Source organism: Heterocephalus glaber, unplaced genomic scaffold (genome assembly GCF_053883595.1).
Source record: "Heterocephalus glaber isolate CG9 unplaced genomic scaffold, H.glaber_assembly_v1.0 deba00001509, whole genome shotgun sequence".
Taxonomy (NCBI): Eukaryota; Metazoa; Chordata; class Mammalia; order Rodentia; family Bathyergidae; genus Heterocephalus; species Heterocephalus glaber.
Genome location: NW_028258325.1, coordinates 30541522 through 30566897, shown reverse-complemented (window position 1 = coordinate 30566897; position 25376 = coordinate 30541522). Strand labels below are relative to the sequence as shown.

Genomic DNA, 25376 nt, shown 5'->3' with positions numbered 1-25376 from the left:
CTCCAGGCTGTGAATTTTTTATTAAGCATCTGTAAGAGCACCATCCTTAAAGATGCTAGAACACTTGAAATCATGTTTTATAACTGTTGAATAAGTACTGAAATGAAACGAGAGCAGTGTAAATACTTCACCATATTATAGTGTTCAGTTGTGAGGTTGTAAAAATCTTTATAAATCTAATTCATAAGATATCATTTCTGGTTGCCTACTGTGTCCCAGGCAAGTGTGTGAATCTTTACAGTACATATTATTAGGCTTTCACTTAACAGATAGGCAATGAGAAAAGATGAATTATTTGCTGCAGGTCAGTGAAATTTCAGGGCCTAGGTTACAAAACAGCAAACTAAAATACCTGGCATGTTTATATTTTTTCTCTACAAGTTTGACCATCTCAACTCTTCTCAGTTCTACAAGGAGCTATGTCAGAACCACCTGAGTCATACCGAGACAAAGAAAATGGTATATTTTAATTGGGATCAGACTTTTAATGGCATAAAACTATCCATATATGGTTTTCCTGTTCCTAAAACTCACGAATTTAATGCCCAAATATGAGACAAGAAGTTTTCACAATGATTTTGCCCAAGCTCCCCAGTCACAAAGGAGATTTTTAAAAAGTCACAGTGTAAAAAACATTAAGGTCCAGGTGTTTTCCTTTCACACTAAGGACTAACCATTTGTTTCCTGCTCACTTCCAGTCCTCCTGAAAGCTGCTCAACCTAACTGGTGTCCAACAAGTGGTTAGCTATCAATTCCCTGGGTGTCTCCCTGAATATGGTAGGCACTTTGAAGGGGGAGTTACCTTTACTAGGCTTGGTACAAAATTTGGCTCTCACAAGCAAGGCAAAGGATTTACAGTTGAACCAGATGCTCAGTGATTGTGTTTCCTTGGGATTGGGAGTGGGGACAGGATAGCATTCTCTTGCCATCTGTACCAGATGTTCCAAGGACTGTGACAGTTGGCAAGCAGGGTGCTCAGTTTCTGCATGTTCCATGGACAGGGGCACAGCAGCTCACTCTGATGTTCATTCTCCTGTCCGCAGTGAGGGCCCATTGATGCAGTGAGGCTACAACTGTTGGAGAAGCAGCACAGCTCAGGCACCCAGAATAGGAACAGATGCTGGATGTAAACAACTCCTAAACCACACTAGGGCTTGCTGGCCAATGCTCAGCTTGCATTCCAAGGAGCACAGGCCTCTCCTCTTACTCAGCATGGCACTGGCTCACTGGCCACAGCACTTCTGCCTGCTAATCTGCCTCATCCACATCTTCTCCTGCAGTAGCTGCTTCTAATGCTGCAAGGGCTTCTGCCACCGCTTCATCCTCATCCCCCACCTCCCCATGGCTGTCTGCAGCCAGGTCCCACAGTGGAGGGTAATCCGGCATTGGCAACAGGAAGCTGTGGCCTTGTTCTTCCAAGACTGGACTCTCTGTCTCAGCAGGAGCTCTGCAGTCTCCTTTTCCCATGGCTGGAGTCTCTTCCAAGGAGGGAAGCACACAGTCCTGGCTCCTGGTATCCCTGCCTTCCAGGAAGGGCTGAGATGGGTGAATGTCTTCTGCAGTGATGACCCAAGAGCTGGGTTGGGGATTCCTGAGGAACTGTGGAGAGGCTCTGGGCACGATGCCATTGGCAGTGCCTCCAGGCTTGGCACAGTGTCCATGTCCCATGTCCTCCTGAGAGACTGATCCTTGTTGAGGCCTGCAGGGCTCCTGTGGGCCAGCTTCTCTGCCTCTGCTCTCAGTTCTCCTCAAGCCCTCACTGGACAGGGCATTGTTATGCACCAAAACCTCGCTGCTCAGATGGCCTTTTAATTTAACAGTATGGTCTTCATCCAACTTGGAACTGCTTACTTCATTCACATAATCGGGGGACGGTACTTGAGCTGGGTCACAGAGGTAGCTGCAGGTGAGAGGAACAAAAATCAGTCAGTTTTGCATCATGATGGAGAAGCCCACAGTCATGTGCCCTAGCTCCTGGAATTACGCTTTTAATCCTATGTCTAAATCAGAGACATTTTTGGTATAAGAATGTCCTACTACTAGAAAGAGAGCTTAAGAAGAGATCTAAAAGGAGGGAAATGGAAAAGTACAAGGTTTTTCACAAAATTTTAAAATAAAACTAAGAGGAACAGCTGTCCTCTAAGAGGAAAAGCAAGTGTTAAGTACTGAAGCTACATCACTTCAATGCAACATTGTGAAGTCCTTAAATAATAAGTGTGAAATCTGTAGCAACATAAAGAAAACAGCTGTTCCTTCACTATGTGTGGGGAACTGCCTATATGGCCTTCAAGACCCAAATCTGTACATGCTCAAGTTGTCTACAGAAAATGGAGCAGCATGTGCATATGACCTATGTACATTTTCACTTCTGCTTCAATAATCCAGTGCTACATTACTTAAATTTTATACAATGTAAATGGTACATAAATACCTATCACAGTGTATTGTTTAGGGAGGAATAAAAAGAAACAAGTGCTTATGTGTTTAGTGCAGATGTAATTTCTTTCAGAATATTTTTGATCTGTCTATGGTTGGTTCTATGACTACGGAACCCATGGTTATAGGGGACTGAATATACTTCTAACCAATATTTTACTTTATTTTGTTTTTTTGAGACAGTGTTTCATTATGCAATACACCTGGCCACGAACTTCCTATGTGTCCAGGCTGGTCTTCAATTTATGGAAATTCTCCTGTTTCATCCTCTTTAGTGCTGTTGTGACAGATATGCATCAGCATGCCCGGCATAATATCTGAATAGAGCCAAATATCACATGACCATGGTACAGTAAAACATATATGTGTATGTGTGGAGTATTTGTTAAGGAAGCAAGGTTATCAGTTAATTTCATTCCCTTCTTTTGGGATTCATATTACATTTTTCTGAAATATAATACAGACAAAACAAAGGTACATATGTACCTGGGGTGTTTATTTTCATAGATCCCATTTCAGGCATCATCTGAAAACCAAGCTTTTCTTTTCTTAAAGCTCTTTGGAGAAATGGATATTTGATCCAAACTGAACCCAGTCACAGAGAATGACAGCGATTGCCCCATGCTCTGGGCAGTGAGGAAAAGTTTAAAAATCTAGAACACAGGCAGGTCCTCTGGGATCAAAATCATGCCAAATTCACAATGAATAGCACTGTGGATTGAAACCCAGGCCATCTAAATGCACTGAATGCCTTCATGGCCTTTATCATCATGGTTATGATTATTGTTTTAATATATTGCTAATGTCTGTTAATTTTATCTCATATTGGATTTCAACATGGTATTTTCATACTTGTATGTAAGAGGTTTTTGATAATATTCTTATTATTTTGAACTGCTGTTACATGCATGGTCTTTGAAAGTGACTTAATAAGCACAGATTCCTCCATTTGAATCAAGGCTTTGTTCAACTTTACCTTTGTATCATTTTACAGCACTTACACCCCATCTGGATTAATTTTTGTTACCACCTGGAAAAGAAAGTATAGAAAGGAGAGAACATCATGAATGGCATGGTAGCAGGAATTCAGTTTGCTTTTATTCTCCCAAATGCTCAAAATGAAGAGTTGAAAATTTCAACAAAGGGTAACATATGGATCAGGGAGGGCACTGTATACCCAGGACAATGTCACCTCTCTGACATCGATCTGCTGGATCATACAGTCCTAGTGGCAGAGATCTTGGCCAGTCCTCTTTCTCTCACTTCCCAGGTGCCATGAATTGAGCAGCCCTCCTCTGCCACAAGTTGTATCACCATATGCCCCAAACAACAGGGTCAACTGATCATATGAGCCAAAACAAACTTTCCCTCCTTTTATGTCCTATCAGTCAGAATTTACAGTTATAACACAAACTATACAAATACATATGACTTTACAAAATTGACTTACAGTGAACACCTGCTGAGTCCGATGAGGAAGAGTGCAGAGGGTCTGGCTGCACACTGGAGACCTGAGGATTTAGTTGAAGATCTGGAGCTCACTGCTGTGCCCCAAGTGAGTGCAGTTTATATGAAGAGGGTGATGAGTCTACCGTGGAAGACTGAGAGTCTACACTGGAGGGGTTTTGGATGTGGGCTGGAAGTGGAAGAGTCCCCTAGAAGGCAGGAGATGACCTCCCAGGTGAAGACTGGGGCTCCTCCAAAGGAACAGAAGCAGCAGTGTCCTTCCTCGCTTCCCTTTTCCAACATCCAGGCCAAGAATCACCCAAGGGTGAGGCATGCAAGAGCCACCCTTAGTTAGGTCTTCTAGGCCCAAGGGGCTGGAATTAGTTAAGCTTCTCTTTACCCAATTTCTAAACTGACGTAATCCATAAACCATCACAATCCACCCTTTGTCAACTTGGCAACCAGGCACATTTCTTTAATCTGGCATCCAGATGCAAAGACAAGCTCATAATTATGCCTAACATGTTAGAACTATCCTGTGTACAACAGAAAGGCACTGATTCCCTCCCCAGAATAGAAGACAAGTTGTCTCTGGGTGATGCTTGTTCCTAACATTTGATAACTTGAACATTATAACATAGAACCGGTATTTGGAGAGAAATAGTTCAGTGACAACCCTCATTTCCGTAGCTATCATGGGTTTGAAACCGGTATTTAGAATGAGCTTATTCTAGTGCCCATTCTGTATTGGCTCGGCCTTCAGCAAGTACCTCAGCAGGCATTGGTTCTTTCCCTGGTGGAGTGATCCATACTTTCACTCCTGATGGGTCTGCACCATTTATCATTCTGCCTAGATTAGGGTCTTGTAGTTTCCCCTTGACTTTAATAATGGGGCATGATAATGCCAAGAGGCATTATCTCCTCCTGCACTCCAAGTATATTCTTTTCCTCCACTGTGGAGTTGTAGTCCAATTTCCTGCTGATAGTCTGGGTCAATCACCTCTGACAACACTGTGACTCCTTTTTTAGCTTGTTTTTTCAGAGGCATAGTGAGACCAAAATTATCATGGGGAAGTCTTAGCTTGCAGTTCAGTGGTATCATTATTGTGCTTCCTGGTATAAACCTTCCCCTTCAGAAACTAAGACTCTATCTTCTAAGTGAGCAGAACATAAGGTTGAAGTAATAGGAAGCAAAAGTTTTGCTAGTGGATCACTGGAGGTAATGCTGAATGGTTCCATTCCCACTTCCACCCCTGGATTCCTGGACCTGTGAATCCTAGCTGTGGGAGATGCAGTACCTTGTAGTACATGCTGATTCAAACCATATACAGCCTTTTGAAGAACCTTGGCCTAGCCCTGCAAGCTATTGGCACCTAGCTAGTGCTGTAACTGTGTCTTCAAAAGACAATTGAAACTTTCTATTAATCTAGCTACTTCTGGCTGTGAGGAACATGGTGAATTCCGGTTCCAGTTCCACTGAATTCCATGAGTCTGAGACCATTGCCTCACTTCTTTGACTGTAAAATGTATTCCTTGGTGGTCAGTGGCAATGCTCTGCAGAATTCCAGGATGGTGGTAAAGGCATTCTATGAGTCCACAGATGGTAGTTTTGGTAGAAGTATTATGTGTTGAGAAGGCAAATCCATATTGAAAATATGTCTCTTTGCCAGTGAGGACAAAATACTGTCACTTCCATGATGAAAATTGTCCAATATAGTCAACCTGCCACCAGGTGGCAAGTTGGTCAACTCAGGGAATGCTGGCATGTTGGGGACCCAGTGTTGGCCTCTGCTGCTGGAACAGTGTGCATTCAACAGTGGCTATAGCCAGATCAGCCTTGGTGAGTGGGAGTCCATGTTGCTGAGTCTGTGTATAACCGCCAACCCTGCCACCATGGCCACTCTATTCATGAGCCCAATGGGCAATGACAGGGGTGGCTAAAGAAGGAGATGGGCCACTATTCACAGAACAGGTCATCTTATCCACATGATTATTAAAGTCTTCTTTTGCTGAGGTCACACTGGGGTGAGCATTCACAAAGGAAAACAAATATTTTTACATGCTTTTGCCCTTATAGAGATGTCTATCCACACACCTCTTCCCTAAATATCTTTGTCACCAATTTTCCAGTTATGCTCCTTTCTAGTTCCTGACCATTTGGCCAGATCATTGGTTACAGCCCATGAATCAATACACTGTCACACATCTGGCCATTTCTCTTTTCAGGCAAAATATGCTACCAGGTTTACTGCCCGAATCTGGCCATTGTGATGATTTCCCTTCACCACTGTCCTTCAGGGATGTCGTGGAAAGGGGCTATAATGCTGCAGCTGTCCATGTGTGGGTAGTGCCAGTATAACATTCAGAGCCTTCGTAAACCAGGTCCTAGCCTACTCTTCCTCTGATAGCTGATCTTATGGTCCACCTCATGGGGCCATAGGTGCATGCTGGGAAACAGAAGGCAATAGACCTGGCATAGGAGCCATAGGCATCTAGGCAACTTCCTCATGTAACTTACTTGTACCCTCTGGAATTGATCTGGGTCAATCACACATATATCCCTTCCATTTAATGATAGACTATTGCTGTGCATCTCCAACCATATGACTTGGGGGATGAGATAGTACCCAGGTCATGATAGCAATGCAGGTCCATGGTGATCTTGTGGCCCATGGTCAAGTGTTCAGTTTTCACTCAAGCCCGGTATCAGGCCAAGAGTTCTCCCTTCTTCTTTCAATCATGATTGTATTTCTTAGGATGCTACCCTATATGCCTTTTCCTACAAGGAAAATTACTGTTGCTTTCTAAGAATGGATTGTGGGGTGCTGCTCATCTCATTACACTGCATGGAGGTCAGCATCTGATCAAATGATTTTTCTAATGTGTCTCCCTCTACCCATAAGAACTCTGGGTGCCTCTCACAGTTCAGCCGTGACCTTCACTGACCATGGGAACTATGGGGAGGCTTCCAGAACACCCTGGAAGCTGGGAAAGGACTCAGTGGCCTTGGAGCATGTGTTTGTAGACTTCACTCAGGAGGAATGGGCACTGCTGGATCCCACACAGCAGAAATTTCATAGAGATTGATGTCAGGAATCTTTACAAGCTTGATATTTCTTAGAAAAAAGTTAGAAGATAATAATTTGTAAGTTTGGTGTAAAAACTGGAAAGAAAATGTAAGATGGGATCTCATGTTTTCCTGGCTGGTCTCAAGTTCTTTGCTTCAAGGGACCCTCTCACCTGAGCCTCCTGACTAGGTGGGACTACAAAGCACACGAAAGCTGCCTTATGAAATGGGATACATGGTTAATTTGTGAATAGCAATGTATAGAAAGCTTGTGAAAGTAAAAATGTTTGGTATTCTGGAAAATTTTTACCCATATTTCTAATCTTAGTCTTAGCAAGAAGATTCCCATTGGAGTAAAACCGTATGATTGCAAGTTTTCTGGAGTACTCTCCATGTGTCCCTCATCTCTTAAGAGCTGCATAGTGACTGACACCTGGTACAAACAGTATGAGAATCAAGAATATGAATACAAATCATATACCTATAAACAATGTGGTAAAGGCTTCACTTATCACCACTGCTTTCCAAGACATGAAAGGAATCACAGGGCAGAGAACACATACCATTTTAATGAATGTGCAGAATCAGTCAATTCTCTTAAAAGTCACACAAGACATACTGACATTATGTCAGATGCATGGAAGAGATATTTTTAGTTACAGTTCATTTCTAATGCAGGAAAGGATTCCCACTGCAGAGAAGCCATATTGCTGTGAAAAACATGGACCAGCTTCCACACATTTTAGGACCACCGGAAGTCATAAAAGGATTCACACTGGAGAGAAACTGTGTCATTGTGCACAACGTGGGAAATTCTTCAGTGACCTTGGTTCTTTGAAAGTTCATGAAGGATCTCATTGGAAAGATTAAATGAATTAGTTTACCTATGAATTTATAGGGTGTGGAAAAGCCTTTGCACAGTCTGGTCATTTTTAAGCCCATAAAAGGATTCACACAGGAGAGAAACCCTATGAGTGCAAATGGCATGGAGAAGTTTTCACATGTTATAGGCCCATTAGAAGATATGACAGGATTCATAAGTGAGAGAAACTGTATGAATGTCAAGAACATGGGAACTCCTTTAGTGACCCTAGTTCTTTTAAAGTTAGCGAAAATATTTACTCTAGAGAGAAACTCTATAAATATAAGGAATGTCAGAAAGTGTTCAGGGTTTCTAGTACTTTTAGAATCTATGGAAGGATTCACAGCTGAGATCAACCCTATAAATGTAAACTATGTGGGAAAGTCCTCAGGGATTTTAATTCTTTTTGAGTCAATGAAAAGACTCAAACTGGAGCATGAATCTCTTTCATATCATCTCTTCTAGTTCCTTTAGAACTCAATAAAAAACTTAGTTATGAATAGTTATAACTCAGTTATAGATGGATCTCTATAACTGTAAGGAATGTGAAGACTCAGGTTTTTTGGTTCAAGTTCATGAAACTATTCTCAATTTAGAGAAAGTCTGTTTATGTAAGCAGTACAGAAAAGCTTTCAGGAATTGTGGACCTTATCAAGTCTGTGAAATAATTCACACTGGAGAGAAAGTCCAAAAAAATAAAATCAGCATGGTAAGAATGTGGAAAGGAATACGGGAAAGTCTTCATGGATTCTTACTCTTCTTAAGTCCATGAAAGGATCCTCACTGGATAGAAAACTATGACCTTCATCTGTGTGTCAAAGCCTTGGCTCATTCTGGTCCCCCCCCCATTTTTAATATATTCACTAGTGTGAAAGCTTGTGGGTGTAAGCAATGTGTGAAAGCTTTCAAGGATTCTGCTTCTTTTCAAGTGCATGAAAAGACTCACCGTGGAGCCAAACATGAATGTAACCAATCCTGGAAAGCCTGGACACATTCAAATTTCTTTTGAGCACAGGAATTGATGGGGAGAACTCCTATGGATGAGAGGAATGTAAGAAAGCTTTCCTGGCTCTTTCTTTAGGTAAACACAATGGCCCATTCCTGAAATAAGTTCTACTAGTGAAAGAAATACGAAGAAATTTTAATTGGTCTAAACTTTCAAATATGTTTGACAATGCACACTAGACACAGGCCTTACAAGTATCTAGTATGTGAAGAATACTTTCATGCTCTTAATTCCTTTCAAATACATGGAATAACAGACCCTGGAAAGAAATAAAATGAATGGCAATATAATAAAACGTATTATTTCAATTACATTCACATGCAGGAAAGGCTCACTGTTGTTGAACCCTATTAATAAAAGCAGGCAACATGGAATGACTTTACTCCTCTTGGATTTAGTTGAAGATTATGAATGCTAGGTATGAGGAGAATCTATTGATTCTGCCAGTTTGTTTTTAAAGCAGGCAGGAATTGGAAGTGGAAAGGAATCCTGTAATTATAGGAAATATGGGAAAGCACTTCTCTTATAAGAATTAAAACAAATGTGGTTACACACTGGCACTAACCCGTGTGAATGTGAGTTATGTGAGATGGGACTTTATAGTGCCAGTTCAATTCTGAATAAAAAAGAATTCACTGACATAAGCATTATGACATAGTATGGTAAAGCCTTCTCTACTTTTGCTCAGTTTCAAATACAAGAAATAACTTATACTGGAGGGAAGCCCTATGAAAAGAAGGAATTTGAGAAAGCCTTGAAACATCTCAATTCCTTTCAGATTCATGATAGTATGCATACTGGAGAAGAATCCTGTACAGGGAGGATGGAAAACTTTTCTTTTCTCACAGAACATTTTGAGCATAAAAGCAAATGCATAGATAGAAAGATACCAATAAATGTCAAAATATGGGACTATCTTCTGTCCTCTCTATTCTAATCAAAGGCATTGAAAAACTTACAATGAAAGTTATAAATACATTATGTTTATTACTGGTTGTGTGTGTGTGCCTGTGTGTGTGTGTGGGGGGGGGCGTACTGGGGATTGGACCCAAGGGCCTTTACACTGAATTACATATCCAAACCTTTTTTATTTTGTATTTTGAGGCAGAATCTTTCTAAGTTGCCCAGGCTGGGCTCAAAATTGCAATCCTCCCACCTCAGCCTCTTAGAGTTCTGGGATTATTGGTAAGTGCCACTGCACTCACTGGGTCATTTTTAATGTAGATCTATGTGCATTTGAATTCTACTTTTGCAAAGAAGCATTGAAATGTGGTATTTCTGTATGTACTCTCTAAGCAATATTACGTAAGTAAGTAGATTCTTTTTTCTTGTTAATATAATTTTTTTTCCATTTCATGCATGTAGTGTCTGGGTGAAGGATGTGTATTTGTAATATGGTGGTAGTTATAATTTTTGCATATTTTAATTTTTTAGTGAATAAGGATCCTTTAAAAATGACACTTGCTTAAGTGCTGTCATTTTTCTTTTGGTCTACAGAGCAGATACTTGGTATCACTTTTATTCTAATAGGAAATTAACTTAAAAAAACCAGGGCTGAAAAGATTTGTTCTTTTTTCCTTGCTAATAAATCCTCAGTTCAAATTTGTAATTATGTAATATTAATTATGTAGTCTTATGTAAATGACTGTTCTTCTTGTATATTTGATATTATTTTCAATGAAGTTTCTTCCTTAAAATAAAAAAATTAAACCATTACACTAAAGATTGCAATTTTTGAGTCTTTACATGAAATTCATATATATATTACCTAGAAAAATTCAAGGAACAAGAATTTGAAGAGAAAGTTTTCTTATGTTCTATTGTTATGGGTGTTCCAAAAATGGAACACTAGGCACTTAAGGGTAATAGATTGGTTAGTTGGTTACAAGGGACTATATTTACTACATTGAAAAATAAAATCCGCAAATAACTTGTTAAAAGCTGAAAAACAGACCCCTAAAAGAGATCTCTGCCCTAATCTCTGACTCTGTGAATATTACCTAACAAGGAATAACAAAGTCTTCTCAGATGTGAAGCTGCGTTTAAGTTAAGAATCTTAAGATAGAGAGATTTGCTTGAATTATCAGGTAAACCCGGAGTACAATTCCATGTGTGCTTATGAGATGGGGCCTTGGTCACAGACTGCAGAGGAGGTGGCAATGTCATCTCTCAGGCAAAGATTAGAGCAAGTAGATCACAAGCCAAAGAAGAAGCAAGGAACGGATTCTCCCCTAGAACTTAAGAAGGACCATGGCCCTGGTATCACCTTTATTTCAGCACAGTGACACCGATTTCAAGACTTCCGTCCCCTAGGCCCTTGAGAAAATTACTTCAGTTGCTTTAAACTCCCAAATCTGTAATAATTTCTTCTAGCAGTACAGGGAATAAACACATTTACAAGTCACTCCATTCTTGGGCACCAAATCCTCTGTTTAACTCTTCCTGGGAAGACTAACAAATAAGTAGATTGTCCATTGTGTCATTCGAACATCATTTGTCACCTTCCTCTCCTGATGGTCCTTCCTTTTCCTCCCTAGAAGGTGTTACTACTACAGGGCATTTAATCACAGGTTTGAATCTGATCCACTCTGTACACCAGGAAGGGAGTGCTGTGAGGCAGGGCCTTTCTTATAGCAGAGTCTCAGCTCTGGGGACAGGGCCTGCACTGGGGACATGTAACAGATACCTGTGGAGCAAATGGATTTTCTAATGGCTACTGCTTAAAAATGAGGACAGGACCTGTAAGCCTTTGGGGGAACCTGTGACCAATCAAGACATTTCTCATATGGTGACCATGTCACCTAAGAGTTATGAGTAGGTGCTGGAAGAGAAATCCCTGGTTGGGTCTCAGCTGTTTCATCTCTACACAGGGATAAACAATATACCTATCTGATAGCATTGTTGGGATGCACCCAAGTTAATATTCAGAGTAAGCATAAATCACTTATTATCTAGCATTGCTAAATACAGCATATTAAATTTTTTTCAAAAAGATGCACACCTTGCACTTATGAAAGATACAGTCTAATTGGTATGACTAATAACACTAATCACAGTATCAACAATGCCCAAGAGTCTTCGGTTCTGGAGTAAGGGGCAAGTTTCATATCTCTATCAACTCTGACACATCTACAAGACATAAGCTCCAGGCACAACATCAGTTCCACAGAGACAGAAATTACTGAGAGACTTGAAGTACTCTCAGTTAAATGATCCAGTTTTCAAAGCCCAGGATTTTATTCCCAGCCCCAGCTCCCCACTTATGCCCCCATGTTCTGCTGCTAACTCATAGGTCAGATGGGCAAACAGGATAGATAACATGGACCATGGGCACCTCTTCCTCAGCTTCAACTCCTCTCCCCCTGTCTCATCCTCTCCTTCTTCTGCACTGGCTCTGAGATCCTTACCCTTTCCCTGCTGGCAATGCCTTTGCTCATCTAGGACTCTTCTAAGGAAAGCAAGCAGTAGCGGAGGTATTAAAGAAAAAGTTCAAGAAAAGAAGAAAGGGGCTCAGAAGTGTGTGAGAAACAAAGAGGGCAGATTGTGGATTGTGATAATGTAATTGTAGCCATTGTAAAATATTAATCATTGAAAAATTTCAGGTCAGCTTTATGGTGCTGAGTTCAAGAGCAGTAAGTGGGGAAGGAAAGAAGAAAAATGGGAGGAAGAAGGAAAGGAGGAGGGAAGAAAGTTAAGAAAAGAAGGAAGGGGAAGGAATGAAGAAAGGAGGGGAGGAAGAGACGGGGAGAAGGAAGGGAAGGAGGTACATCGTGATTGATAACCTGGATTCCCAGAGGCTGGGCCTGAGGACCCCTATCCAAGCTGAAGCTGGAGGCCCTATTTCCAACATCGTGCTGCTGGGGCCGATGGCACAGAGCCTATCTGACTGCGGGAATTTAAGAGCCCAACTCCCACATCATCATTCCCTGCTTCTTAGACATAGGTGGCTTTCAGTCTCCCCTTCCTCCCTTGAAAAGCACAGGATCTATACTGCTCTTCAGAGTCATGCCGTTCCAGGCTTTTCATAGTCTTTCCCCTTTCAGGATCTGCTTCCTAGCTTGGTCCCCAACACACACCCAACTTCCCTTTCAGGCTCACCATATGGGTTTCCTGTAGACCCCGTCCTTACCGGATGGCCATGCTTCTGTACCGTATAGAGCTCAGTGGAGGCAGACTCTTCCTGATTCCAGGTTCTGCCCTCTCATCACCCTGTGTTTTCCTCTCCAGCAACATTCTTTAGACAGCTCTACTGTCCAAGGTTGTATAACCTGCTGGTGGGCAGGGAGGGACTAAGGCAACCAGTCCCAGTCCCTGCATGTCCATATCTGCACCTATTCTTCCTCATGTGATGTGGTAGATCCAATTCAATTCACTTTCCTTTTCAGTCACCACATACCCACATAGTACTTTTAGCAAGGACTTCTCTTCTGTCCAGGGGCAGAAAGGAAATACTCCTCATCCAGCATGGTCACATGAAAGTAGAAAAAATATAAGACTGAGTCCCAACGGAGCAGTTTACCTGCTCTCCTCTGCTTCCCTTTTGGCAACAGCTAGCTTAAAGTTAAGAACTCGATTGTTGTGTGCCCTTTATTGCTAAGCAGAATCAAAATTTGCTTTCTGTTTGGAATATAAAAAAGCAACAGGGAAGCAAAGGGCAAATCCTTCACAACCATCACTTGGTTTACACAGGGCAAAAACAAATACCATTAGGGTGGCTGTGTCTCTCCACTGCTCGTGCCACCTGCTCCTGTGTTGGGAGTTGACTCTGTGTGGGGGGTTGACTGTCCTGAGTTTTGTGTTGAATTAAATAATTCCGTGTTTGAAGATGCCCATGCTAATGCTCATCAGTTACTGGTAGAGTCTCCTTGTTTCACAATGAGGGATGTGGGGGAAGGAGGAAGACTATGAAGAGGCAAAAGTTTTCTAATCAGGCAGAGAAATGGACAGTGTTCATCAGGAAGTGCAGGGAATAGAGGAAAGGGTTCGATCCACCCAGAAAAAGCTGCCTTTAAACAGTGATTATTGTGAAGAGTGACAGGAACAGACAAAAATGTACTTAACACAGAAGCTGGACTGGAGGGGTTCTTACTGGCCATGTCTGGAACCATTAGAATACCAAAATGAACACTACTAATAGAAAAGATTACAGTCCCTCAAAGGTAACAAGGATTCATGGGTCTACAATGAGATAAATAATGGAAAGGCCTGCTCTGCCTTACAAGTAGAAATCCTGCTAACAGACACACAAGGGACAAGAGAGCTAGAAAAATCATCATATGACTTTTCTCATCATAATAATTGATTCAAAAAAGAATTATAGTGGATACTGGGGCCAATGAGCGAGAGTTTGAGAACAGGATAGGTGGCCTCAAAGTGTCTTCTCACACCCCTATCCAACATGCTGAAGGATGAAATGGTATCTTTAGGGTAGAGACACCTGGTACACTGACTCTTCACCAGGTGATCAATGTAATGTAGCCAGAATGAGACTAATCAATTAGAGCTCCTGACAGGGTACACTGGGAAGTCATTATCCCTTCTGGGATTTTCCTGCCCAAATTGCTTACACCCCACTGAAACATGAGGGACATTCTGTAAACCAGCTGGTCTGTCTTGTTTAAAAAATGTAATGCTGGGCTGGGGATTTAGCTCAGTGGTTCCATCACCTGCCTTGAAAGTGCAAGGTCCCGAGTTTGATCCCCTGCACCAAAAAAAAAAAAAAAAAAAAAGAAAAATGTAATTCTATAAAAAAAAAGATAGACAAAGAAACTATTCCAGATTGCAGGAGACTAAGGAGACATAACAACTGAATGTACTACACAGTTTTCTTGATAAAGGGCATTATTAGCACAAGTGGGAGAAACGTGAATAAAGTGTGCAGGTAATAGTATTAAATCAATGTTAATTTTCTAATATTATTATGAGAGCCAAAGGAATAGTCTGTCTGCTTTCTTGCGTTGCATTAGGGTTATGGAAGAGAATGTTCCTATTTAGCAGTTCTGGTAGAGGATATATGGGGGCTCTTTGCATTTTTCTTACAACTTCTCTGTTCAGCCTAAAATAATGTCAAAAGCGTAAGAGGGAAAAAGCACTGATCTAACATCAGTTCTTATTCTTCTCATTCTGGATTAGGACCCAAAAACCTCTAGGAAAATACTGATATTAAGATATTCTGTTTAAAGAAGGCCATGGAAAAAGATCTTGGAAAAGAGCACACAAAACTACCAGGCTTTCTGAATTCACAGGGTGTCACTGTGTGCATCTCTTCAGAGACTTCGCCCAACATACAGTCCTAGGCACTAGAACTCTGGAAGCAATAGGGGGTCAGAATGCTGTCCTCAAGCTGCTGCTCCATCCAGAGAGGGACTCTCATTCCAGTGCTCTGGTGTGGGTCACAGTCTGTGTCCCCAAGTGGCACACAAGCTGCTCACGGGAAATGCCTCTACAAGCCTGAGTCCAGTTCACATGGAGCAAGTTATTCAAAGGAAGCACTATTTGGTGAGTGACTGATGGGAATAAGTGGGCAGTGCTTAGGTTTTATAAATTATTCCAGTAGAGGGTCTGTTCCTTTCCATGATCAAATCTCACACTTATATGACCTGCTGCTCCCAAGCCATAGGCCAAGGCACAACCTGAGAGGGATGGGAGAGACTGATTCCCCCTTCCCAGCTGGGCAGACAGCCAGCCTTCCCTGGCACAGTTCCAAGGGTCAAGGACATTCTGCTTCAAGGGTTATGTTAAACAGGACCTCAAAGCACCTGCTGGGAAGCAGTTGGAGTTTATAGCAGGTAATTGGAGTATTTGCAAGAGGCCTATAATAAAATGAAATGCTTAAATGTCAACTCTGCTTTCAAAAAAAACCCCAACTTGCTAGTGTTTAGAAAGCCTAATACTGGATTTTCTGGAATCTGGCAAGCAGGTGAAGTTGACAAGTATTTAATGAACCACTGCCGGGTATGGGTACAGAGCTCCTGACTCAAGAGGAATGAATGAAAATAACTAAAATTAGAGACTGTGGGTCCAGCTTCCCAGACAATACACAGGGCACTGGTGAAAAAGGACAGAGACAGTGGTGGTGAACCTGTGCCACTCACACTGCAGCAGGCCGCTGGTTATCACTGAAAGCTCTCAAAGGTTCTCCATTCCTGGACTAGAAGATAAACTGCAGTCCTCCCAGCTTATTTCCTCTGGCAGAGTCATTTCTTCCTTTTTGAGCAAGCTTTGAAAACATACAGACAAGCATTTTTGGTATGTTTATATTTCTCCTGAAGGGGCTGAGATTTGATTGTTTTGGAGAAAGATTATCTTAAGGGTTTTATTATCAGCACCATCAAATAATCCATTTTATGCATTCTCAATAGTTGATGTGCTACCATACATAGGTGTTAGCGCCACCTAGCACCAGGCATTTGTATACAGAGGTAAAGTCATAGGTTTCCTCTCCAAAAGGGGCTGGCTGGTATCCTGCCTGGAACAATGGAAATTAAAATGAACACATCCACGGTATTACAGAGGAACTATTTCACTCTGCTCAACACGCTCACAATGGGGCTGTAATTCATATGTCTTGCCAGCAGGTGGCTTAGACCAGGATTTTTCAAAATTATTTGACCACAGAAATTTTTTCATAACAAACTTATTAGCAACCAGCAGAAATTATGTTTTGTGGAATACTTTGGGGAAAACTACTATCAAGATGATAGCTGTTATCATGAGGGGAGTTGTATGTTTCACACAATACTTTCATATGGTGTTTGCGCACATGCCTGCATGCAAGGAGGGAGGGGACCAGGTAAAAGGTAGGGAGCAGATGGAGTTTATGTAAACCCCAGAAAGAGTCCTCTCACCACACGGGCAGCCCTGCACAGTAGTCAGTGAATGCTTTGAAGTCAGACTTGAGTTCTTGCCCCACTTATTAGCCTGTGACTTTTTAAAATTTTAAATTGGCATTGGGAATTGAACCAGGGCCATTGCACTGGGCAATATCCCCAGACTTCTTTAAAATTTTTCTTCTTTTGAGACATAGGCTAAGTCACTGGGTTGCCCAGGCAGGGCTTGAACTTGCCACCCTCCTGCCTCAGTCTCCCAGAGTGCTGGAAGGATAGATGGGGACTTTTTTCTTGTTTTGAGACAGCGTCTCACTAAATCTGTAACTTGCCTAAACTAGGCTTGAATTTACTATTCTCCTGCCTCAGCCTCTTTAAGTGCTGGGATTACAAGCGTGCACCATGTGGCTGGCTTAGGCAGTGACTTCTCAGCAAGTTTCTTCGTTCTGTGAACTCCTGTTGTCTAATCTGCAAAAAGGAATGATAACAGTCCCGGCTTATCACGGTTGTTTTTTAAGTTCATACAATAAAAATATGTGAAGCATTTACTATCATGTCTGGCATATTGTCAGTGTGTGTAATCAACATTGCAGTTAACATGTGTGTTTACTATGTATCAAGGTGTTTCAGGGACTTTTCATACTCATGAATTTAAACTTTACAACAACTCTTTTAAGTGGGAGCAGTATTTTACTTATTATTATTATTTTGGTGTTTTGTGTTAAGGTCTTTCTATGCAGTGCAGGCTGAATTTGAATTCACAGTGTAGCTCAGGTTGGCCTCAAACTTGTGGTGACTCTCCTGCCTCGGTCTCCAGGGTGCTAGGGTTACAGTTGTGCACTACCATGCCTGCTTGGGGATCAGTATTTTATAGATAAGCAAATGAGCACAGAAGGTTTATACTACTTGCCTAAGGTTATAAATTTAGACAGTGGGATAGTGTTCCTATCATTAATATTGTGGTTATTGTTTTCATATTAGGATTATGTCCTGGCATCTCTCTTGGTAGGTTCTGGGTGTTTGTTTGTTTTTCTGAATTCACCGGATTATACCACAAGAAGCAGTCTGTGTGCCAGTAACTTACGCAACTTTTGATTTGGCTTTTGACACAATTTTATAGGTGTGGTTTCACCCATTCACCACCAGATGGCGGTATTTACTAGTTATTGCTCTATTTTAAAGGGCGGGACTTTAGAGAAAGGGCCTCAAAAACTCAAGGGCTGTGGCACAAATAGCCACTTGGCAAAGTTAGGAGCAGGTGACATGGTAAATACTGTAGACAGTTACTGTCACCTTCAAGTCCTGGTGGCCAGGGCACCGCCATCTGGCAGGGCTTCCAGCAGCACTGGACAGGCATATGGGGTTTATTCCGTAGCCGGGGCAGAGCATGGCAGATTCAAAGGGCTCCTGTAACCAGGCACAGGCTCCTTTCACACAAGCACTCATCAAACCTCTGGGTCGCTGTCCGTCTCCACCCTCATATGTTTGGGGAACATTCTGTGGAAGGGGTTGAGGCAGGAAGGAGCGTGTGGAGTGTGGGCAGGTCTAGCTCTCCCTCCTGGTGGACAGGAGGCTGCTGGGCCAGTTCCCGAGGCTGCTCTTCCCTGCAGCCCACTCGGTGCTGCTCGCAGCCCTGTGGCTGCCCATGGTGTGAGCAAGGGGAGGGCACAAGGCTGTGAACTGGGAGGTAAAAACCACAAAGTAAACGTGGCCCAGCTGGAAGGGCTTAAGGGGAAAAATGCTTATTATTTGTGTTTTATTAAGAATATTGTATATGAAATGGCAAAATTTTAATGAACGATTAGCTTAGAATGTATCAGAATGTACACAGAACTGCCCAATTTTGCTAGTCACAGTCAGCCCTTTGGACACTTGCTGGGGGGTTTTGTACTGGGAGTTGAACCCAGAGCTACATCCCCAGTCTTTTTTTTTATGTTATATTTTGAGATAGGGTCTCACTAAGTAGCTAAGTTACCCAGGCTAGGCTTGAATTTGTCATCCTCCTGCCTCAGCCTCCCAGAGTGCTGGCATTTCAGGGATGTGCCACCACAGCCAGCTGTTCTGGCTAAGTTCTGAGAAGCCAGGTAGGTCCCTGTTGCCTGGATATTAATCCCTGTTGAGTAGGCTCCTGCAGGGAGTAGGTGAGATCCAGGTCGTTACTGAGTAAAGGCTGGGTGTGTGGGCACAGGCTGAGGATCCGAGAAGTCACACAGAGTGCAGAGCACAGGGTTTTAAGCACCCACCTGGGTCTGTAGGGGGCCTGAGACCAAGCTCCCAGATGATGCTGAGGCTGCCTGGGGACTGTACTTTGCGAACCACTGTTTTTGTGCTGTAAAGGTAGGAAGGCAGTTCAGGCCTCCTTGTTTTGCTAAGTTGCTGGTTGGCTTAAGTGCACTTTCTTTAAAGAGGGAGGTCAACATCTTAAGAAGCCTGTGGCTTGGTGAGCATCTGGCAAACGGTGAGGTCACAAGCATTAGTGCTGGATTCTTTTGGTGACAAGCGATTTGGGCCAAACCAACTTGACCCACATTACCACTTGGTTAGAACATTGTTTGGGGCAGAAACTATTACCTGTAGTAACTGTTCCAATCACATCCACAACTGGTGCAGTTTTTTACAATGTCTTAAATGTCTAAAAACTATCTCTTTTCCAGAACTTGCTTATTTCTATGTTCTAATTTATATTTACCTTATTATCCTTGTCTATGGGGGTGTAACAGGGAAAAATTGGAATGAGCCAAGTATCTAAAGATATGGGATTCGTTTGAACAAACTAAACATTAAATGATTGAGGAGTGGCTGGAACAAACCCGAGACACTGTACTGCCATGGCCAGTTTGCTCTCTGATCCATTTCCTGACTTCGTTTTGCTTGGCTCAGATTGTCAGGGCGCCATATTGCTGAGGCTCCCTTGCCCTCTGGGTCTACTTTCCACCCGTGGAAAGGGCTGGTGAAGACTGGAAGGGGAAGAAGGGAGAATCCAGGGGATTCCTTCCTTTCTCTCTCTTCCCTGTCTCTATCTTCTCACAGCTCTAGATGCCCAACAGCTCCTCCCTCCGTGGCACCAACTCTGCAGCCCTTCTCCATGGCTTTAGGGGCTGCTTCTGTCTCTTGGCGTTGGGTGGTGTCTCAGCCCACTTTCTGCTGCTATATGCAGATCTGGTCATTTATAAGGAAAACAAATTTATTTCTCCATTCTGGAGGCTGGGAAGTTCAGGGTCTGAGGCTCCACATGATGAGGGCCTCCTTGCTACACTGCAACATGGCAGCAGGTATGAACTGGTGCACATGTGAAAGAGAAAGAAGGGGGCCCTGGTGAGTTTGAGAAGGCAAGTGTAAGTCACCTTAGGGTCAGGAATCTGCTCTGGGATAACCACACTCATCTGACCATGAGGCCTGAGCCCTCCTGGTGTAAACACTGCTGCGGTGGCCCCACCTTCCAGCATGGCTGCTTTGAGGATTAAAGTTCAAGACGAGTTGGGGGAGGGGACATATTTTCAAACCACAGCGGGAACAAAGGTCTCCCCGCTTGGGCAGCCTGTGTCGCCTCACCATCTCATTTGGCTTCTCAGCTCTTCCAACACCTGCATAACCAAATGACCATCCCTACACCATCCCCTGTCAGAAAGGGCAGGTTGCTGCTCCTAGATGGACCTTACCTAATAGTTAACATCTTGGCCAAAGGTGCTCGGGCTAAGTGAGTGACTCAGTGTGACTCTGTAAAAGTCAGTGTCATTTGACGCGCATGTTGTGTTTGCTGCAGAACTGACATGGGACAGGTCAGAGGGTGGGGAGGCTTAGGGTGCCCACTGAACACTGAAGGACATCCGCGCTTCAATCATTTCCATCAAGTTTGCTGGCCCCTCATCAGTCACTTCAGGGCGAGTCTCACGGTGTCTCTCCAAGCTTCTAAGCTCCTTTTAAATAGATATCCTAAATTGCCACTGGAGAAAGTGTGAGCACAAAAGAACCTTCACATTACCTTCCATAATACTGTGATGCTCTTCAGCATCGTCAGTGGGTGTGAGTGGTGGTCAGGGGTGCCGGGCACTATAATCCATGCCCCACTATCAATGCAGCAGCAGGAAATTCATCTCTAACACCCCCCCCACCAAGTACCTCATTGAAAGTCTGATTCAGTTATTTAAAGAAAAAAATTGAAAACTCCTGGAGTTGGTAATCAAGATATCTTCATGTGCTTATCAATGTGCTCTTGATGTGCACTTGTTTCTTGGTGTCTATAGGGATCTAGTTCCACAAGATCCAGGTGATAAAATCCTTGGCTGCTCAAGTCCCTTATAGAAAAGTGGTGTAGTATTTGCATATAACCTACATATATCCTCCCTTGCAATTTATCTATCTATATCTCTATCGAGAGAGAGAGAGAGAGAGAGAGAGAGAGAGAGAGAGAATGAACTGGGGATTGAACCTTAAACCCAGGGCTTTTGTACTAAGCTACCTCCCCTACTGTTTTTTATTTTTTATTTTGAGATAGAGTCTTAATAAATTGCTAAGTTGCCCAGGTTTGGCTTGAATTTGCAATCCTCCTGCCTCAGACTCCTAGAGTGTTGGATCTAAAGGTGTGCATCACCATGGTTGGCTGCTTATGATATACTTTAAATTATCCCTAGGTCTTACTGATAATACCTAATACAATGGAAAGCTATGTAAATAGTGTTACAACAAGGATTAATGACAAGGAAGTGTGTACATATTCAGTACAGATGCACCCACTGAAGGCTTAACTAGATAGTGCATGTCAGCAGCAGTGTAACATTTTCCCCCAAACACTTTCCATCTGGGTCTGGTAGGAGCCACAGATGTGGAACCCATGGGTATGGAGAGCCATGCATGTATGCTGAAAGAGTCATGCAAGCCATCACAGATGGGTCTGAAGAGAAAGTGCCTGAGACCTTGCAGAGAGCCAACCATTCACACACACAATCTCACATCCAGTCAGATTTCCATCACCTAGTCTGCCCTAAATTTAGCTACTCAGGTAGGGCACTGTTTGGGGAAGAATCAGAACTGATCTGCGAACTGGGCCTGTAGTTCAGGGATCATTACCAGAGCACTGCAGTGGTGCTGAGCCAGGGTATGACTGGGATGGCTTTTAGTTTCTGAGAAAATGGGTGTGTGTGCCCCGGAAAATTCTCAGGCAGAGTCTACATGAGAAGATGACTTCTAAAGTCTGAATGAAGAGGACGTTTGCCCACTCAGTGTGTACAGTTCTATCTTTTCCATGTGGATTCAGTGGACCTTCTTCTGCTATGCTTTGGCCATCACTGTAATAGGATCATCTGATGAAACTCACCTTACCTCAGCTTCTTAGACTAATTCACCACACTTTGGTTCAGGTAGCAATGCAAATTCAGCATGCCCAGTCTTTGGTGGGGTATCTGCCTAAATGTGTCAGAGAAAACCTTACACCTTCATTTCTATGGCTTCAATATCAGAAGGACCAACTGGTCAAAAAATAAATAAATAACACATCTGTGGGGCACGGTGGTGCACACCTATAAACCCAGCACTATGGGAAGCTGAGGCAGGAGTGTTCCAGTTCAAGTATTGCCTGGGCAACTTTGTGACTTAGTGAGACCCTGTCTCAGAATGAAAATTTAAAAGGGCTAGGGATGTAGCTCAGTCAAAAGGCTTTAGTTCAGGTTTAGTCCCTGAAATTACAACTAAGCAGTGAACAAACGAACTACCCATATAAAATCATATCAGGAGTTGTGATGCAATAAAAAAAACTACATTCAGTCTTTCTTCTTGGTTCTTGACAGAGAGCTCCCAAGCCCTTCGGATTTCCTCAGTCCCAGGAGCATCTTTGGGGTTCCCAAGATAGCCCCTGCCTTGGGCTCAATAATTTGTGAGAATGGCTCACAGAACTCAGAGAAATGCTTTACTCACATTTGCTGGTTTGTTATACGCTGAGTCGTAACAGATAAGGATGAGCACTGAGGTGATGAAATGTCTAAGGTAAAGTCCAAAAAGGTCAAGAGCAGGAGCTTCTTTCTTGTGGGGTAGGGGTGCTCCACCCTCCCGCAAAGGTGCATTTACCAACCTGGCCAACTGGAGAGAGTCTGTGAGGGTTTAGAGAGTTTTACTCAGATCCTCCCACCCACCCACCAGAGGTCCATCAAGGGGACTGAAAGCTAAAGCCTCTTGTTACTTGGCCTTTCTGGTGACTGTCCTTACCTTGAGCTGTCAAGGCCCCAGCCTAAATCACCTTATTAGCATAAGCACGAGTTTAATCACATTCTACCAAGTATCTGAGCAAGGCTCATCCGATGAGTCAAGGTCATAGAAGACTGAGAAGTGAGAAAAAGAGACTGAAGGAGCTCAGAGAGGCTCAACGATTCATTGAGATATGCTATCCTGGACTGGATCCTAGAAAAGGGGCCACAGTGGAGAAAAAGTACAGTACTAATATTAACGTCTTAGTTTCGATAAATGGAGCATGGTATGAAAGCTAGTAACATCCGAGGAAGCAGACTGAAGCATGTGTAGAATCGCTCTGTACCATCTTTGAAATTCTTCTGTAAACCTTCTGGAAAAGTACGGCTCTTCATTCGCATCTCTCGAATGACCAGTGATGTCGAACATTTTTTCATGTATTTATTTGCTATTTCTACTTCTTTGTCTGAGAAATGTCTGTTCATTTCAGATGCCCATTTTCAGATTGGGTCTTTAAATTTGGGAGGTCTGATCTTTTTAAGTTCTTTATAGATTCGAGATAACAACGCTGAGATTCTACTTCACTCCAGAAAGAATGGCTGCTATCATGAAATCAACCAATAACAAATGCTGTCAGCGCTGTGGGGAAAGAGGAACCCTGCTCCACTGCTGGTGGGAGTGTAGACTGGTGCAACCACTGTGGAAATCAGTATGGAGATACCACAAAGAACTAGGACTGGAAGTCCCATTTGACCCAGCTATTCCACTGCTGGGGATCTTCCCCAAAGAATTAAAAGAATCATACCACAGTGATATATGTGCACCCATGTTCATAGTAGCACAGTTTGTAATAGCTAAAACTTGGAAACAGCCCAAATGCCCATCAACTGGAGGCTGGATCAAGAAAATGTGGGGTTTTTTTTATAAAATGGAGTACTACTCAGCCATAAAAAATGAGAAATTAGAGACATTTATAGCTAAGTGGTTGCACATTGAGGTGATACTCTTAAGTGAAATAAATAGGACACACATGTATAAATACCAAATAGTTTCTCTGGTGTGAGAAACTGAAAGTGTAGATAAGGACAAAATGTATAATAGGTAATGTGAAATAGAAAGAAAAGGGGCAAAGGGGAAGGAAGTGGGAGGGCTAGGGGAAAGGATAGAAGGGAATGGGATTAATATGAGAAAATGGAAAAATAGGAACAAAATCTTTGTAAACAGGGAGGACTGGAGGGGTTGAAGGGAGGGCTGGGCAAGGGTGAAAAATAAGAACCAAGAGAGACTAAAGGTAAAGGTGCAAATTTCCAATGATGAATGTCATTATATATATATATATTTGGTACCGGGGATCGAACTCGGGTCCTTGAGCTTGCGCAGCAGGCAACGAAACCACTGAGCTAAATCCCCGGCCCGAATGTCATTATATTGTATACCTAAAATGTACCAATGATTAGAATGAATAATTGATAATGTAAAATAGGAAGAAAAGGTCCAAAGGGGTAGGGGTAGTGGGAGGGGCAGGGGAAAGGAAAGAAGGGAAAGGAAAAATGCTGAGAAATGGAAAAAATGGAAATAAAGTCTTTGTAAATAGGGAAGGGTGGAGGGTGTGAAGGGAGGGCTAGGAATGGGGAAAAAATAAGAACCAAGATGCATTATGTAAAGGTACAATTCCCAATGAGAAATGTAATTGTGTTGTATACTTACAATGTACCAATAAAAGAATTAAAAAAAAAAAGTACAGCTCTTCTGTAAAATTCTTATAAAATAAGAAAACTTGAAAATGAATGTTCATAATACATTATTTTACTACTATCATGATGAACTAAGACCATTTATAATCAGACAAAATACATACCTATCATACATCTACAAGTCTAAAAACCATGAAGTGCAGCAGTCTTGTGTGACTGAGCCCTTAACTCGCAGCATCTGATGGCAACCAGCTCCAGGCAGACAGAAACAGAACTGAATGAAATTTTAGGACACTCAGCTGGTGTCCGGAGTTGGAGGATCTGCTTGCTGTGCAAAAGTCCCACATATTTGCTCTCAGAAGCCATGTGTTCCAGACAGTAATATAAAGTGCTTAAGCTGTGTAGGGCAAGGAGCCCTGAAGTAATCTCCTGACGCTTCCAGTGCAGGTCTGCAGCTGGGGCTGGTGGTGGATCTCCAGGGTCCATACCAGGGGGGCTCTGGCATGGGGTACGAATGCTACCTCTGCCAGGCTATCCTAAGCCTCTCCTCCTACGTGCGCTGCCAGTATCCTAAGACCCTACTGTCTCCTCACTGCAATCACTGTGCTGTCACCTTACCCACTCACTTGTGTCTCCTCCAAGACATTTGCCACCCAGAAGTCACAGGATCTTCTCAGACTACAAACCTGAATCACTGTCACTCCCTCTCCATGAAACTTTTCAGAGGTGTCCCGGGCCCTCGGGATATTTAGCAACACATAGTAACAAAAGAATATCAAACTTACATAGAGCTTCTTATACACAAGATACTGAAATTACATATGCAACTGACCTTCATTAATTGTGGATTCTGTATTTGTGA

At 42.6% G+C, this 25376-nt stretch overlaps 1 protein-coding gene across 12 annotated transcripts in view; it reads right to left on the bottom strand.

Annotated features, from left to right (window-relative positions):
• Window positions 1–440: 440 nt before the first annotated feature.
• The window catches only part of LOC101711294 (PDCD10 and GCKIII kinases-associated protein 1), a 97326-nt gene continuing 72390 nt past the window's right edge, over window positions 441–25376 (bottom strand). For 7 of the 12 annotated variants that reach the window (XM_004867676.3, XM_021246690.2, XM_087187442.1 and 4 more), the window contains 2 exons: window positions 3413–3466; window positions 441–1900 (listed from right to left, as the gene is read on the bottom strand). In XM_004867676.3, the coding sequence (XP_004867733.1) occupies window positions 1249–1900; window positions 3413–3444 (684 nt within the window). In that variant the 5' untranslated portion in view covers window positions 3445–3466 and the 3' untranslated portion in view covers window positions 441–1248. Of the gene's footprint in view, window positions 1901–3412; window positions 3467–3886; window positions 5903–25376 lie in introns of those variants that run through there. The other 5 variants (XM_087187445.1, XM_087187444.1, XM_021246691.2 and 2 more) reach the window with 2 other exon arrangements.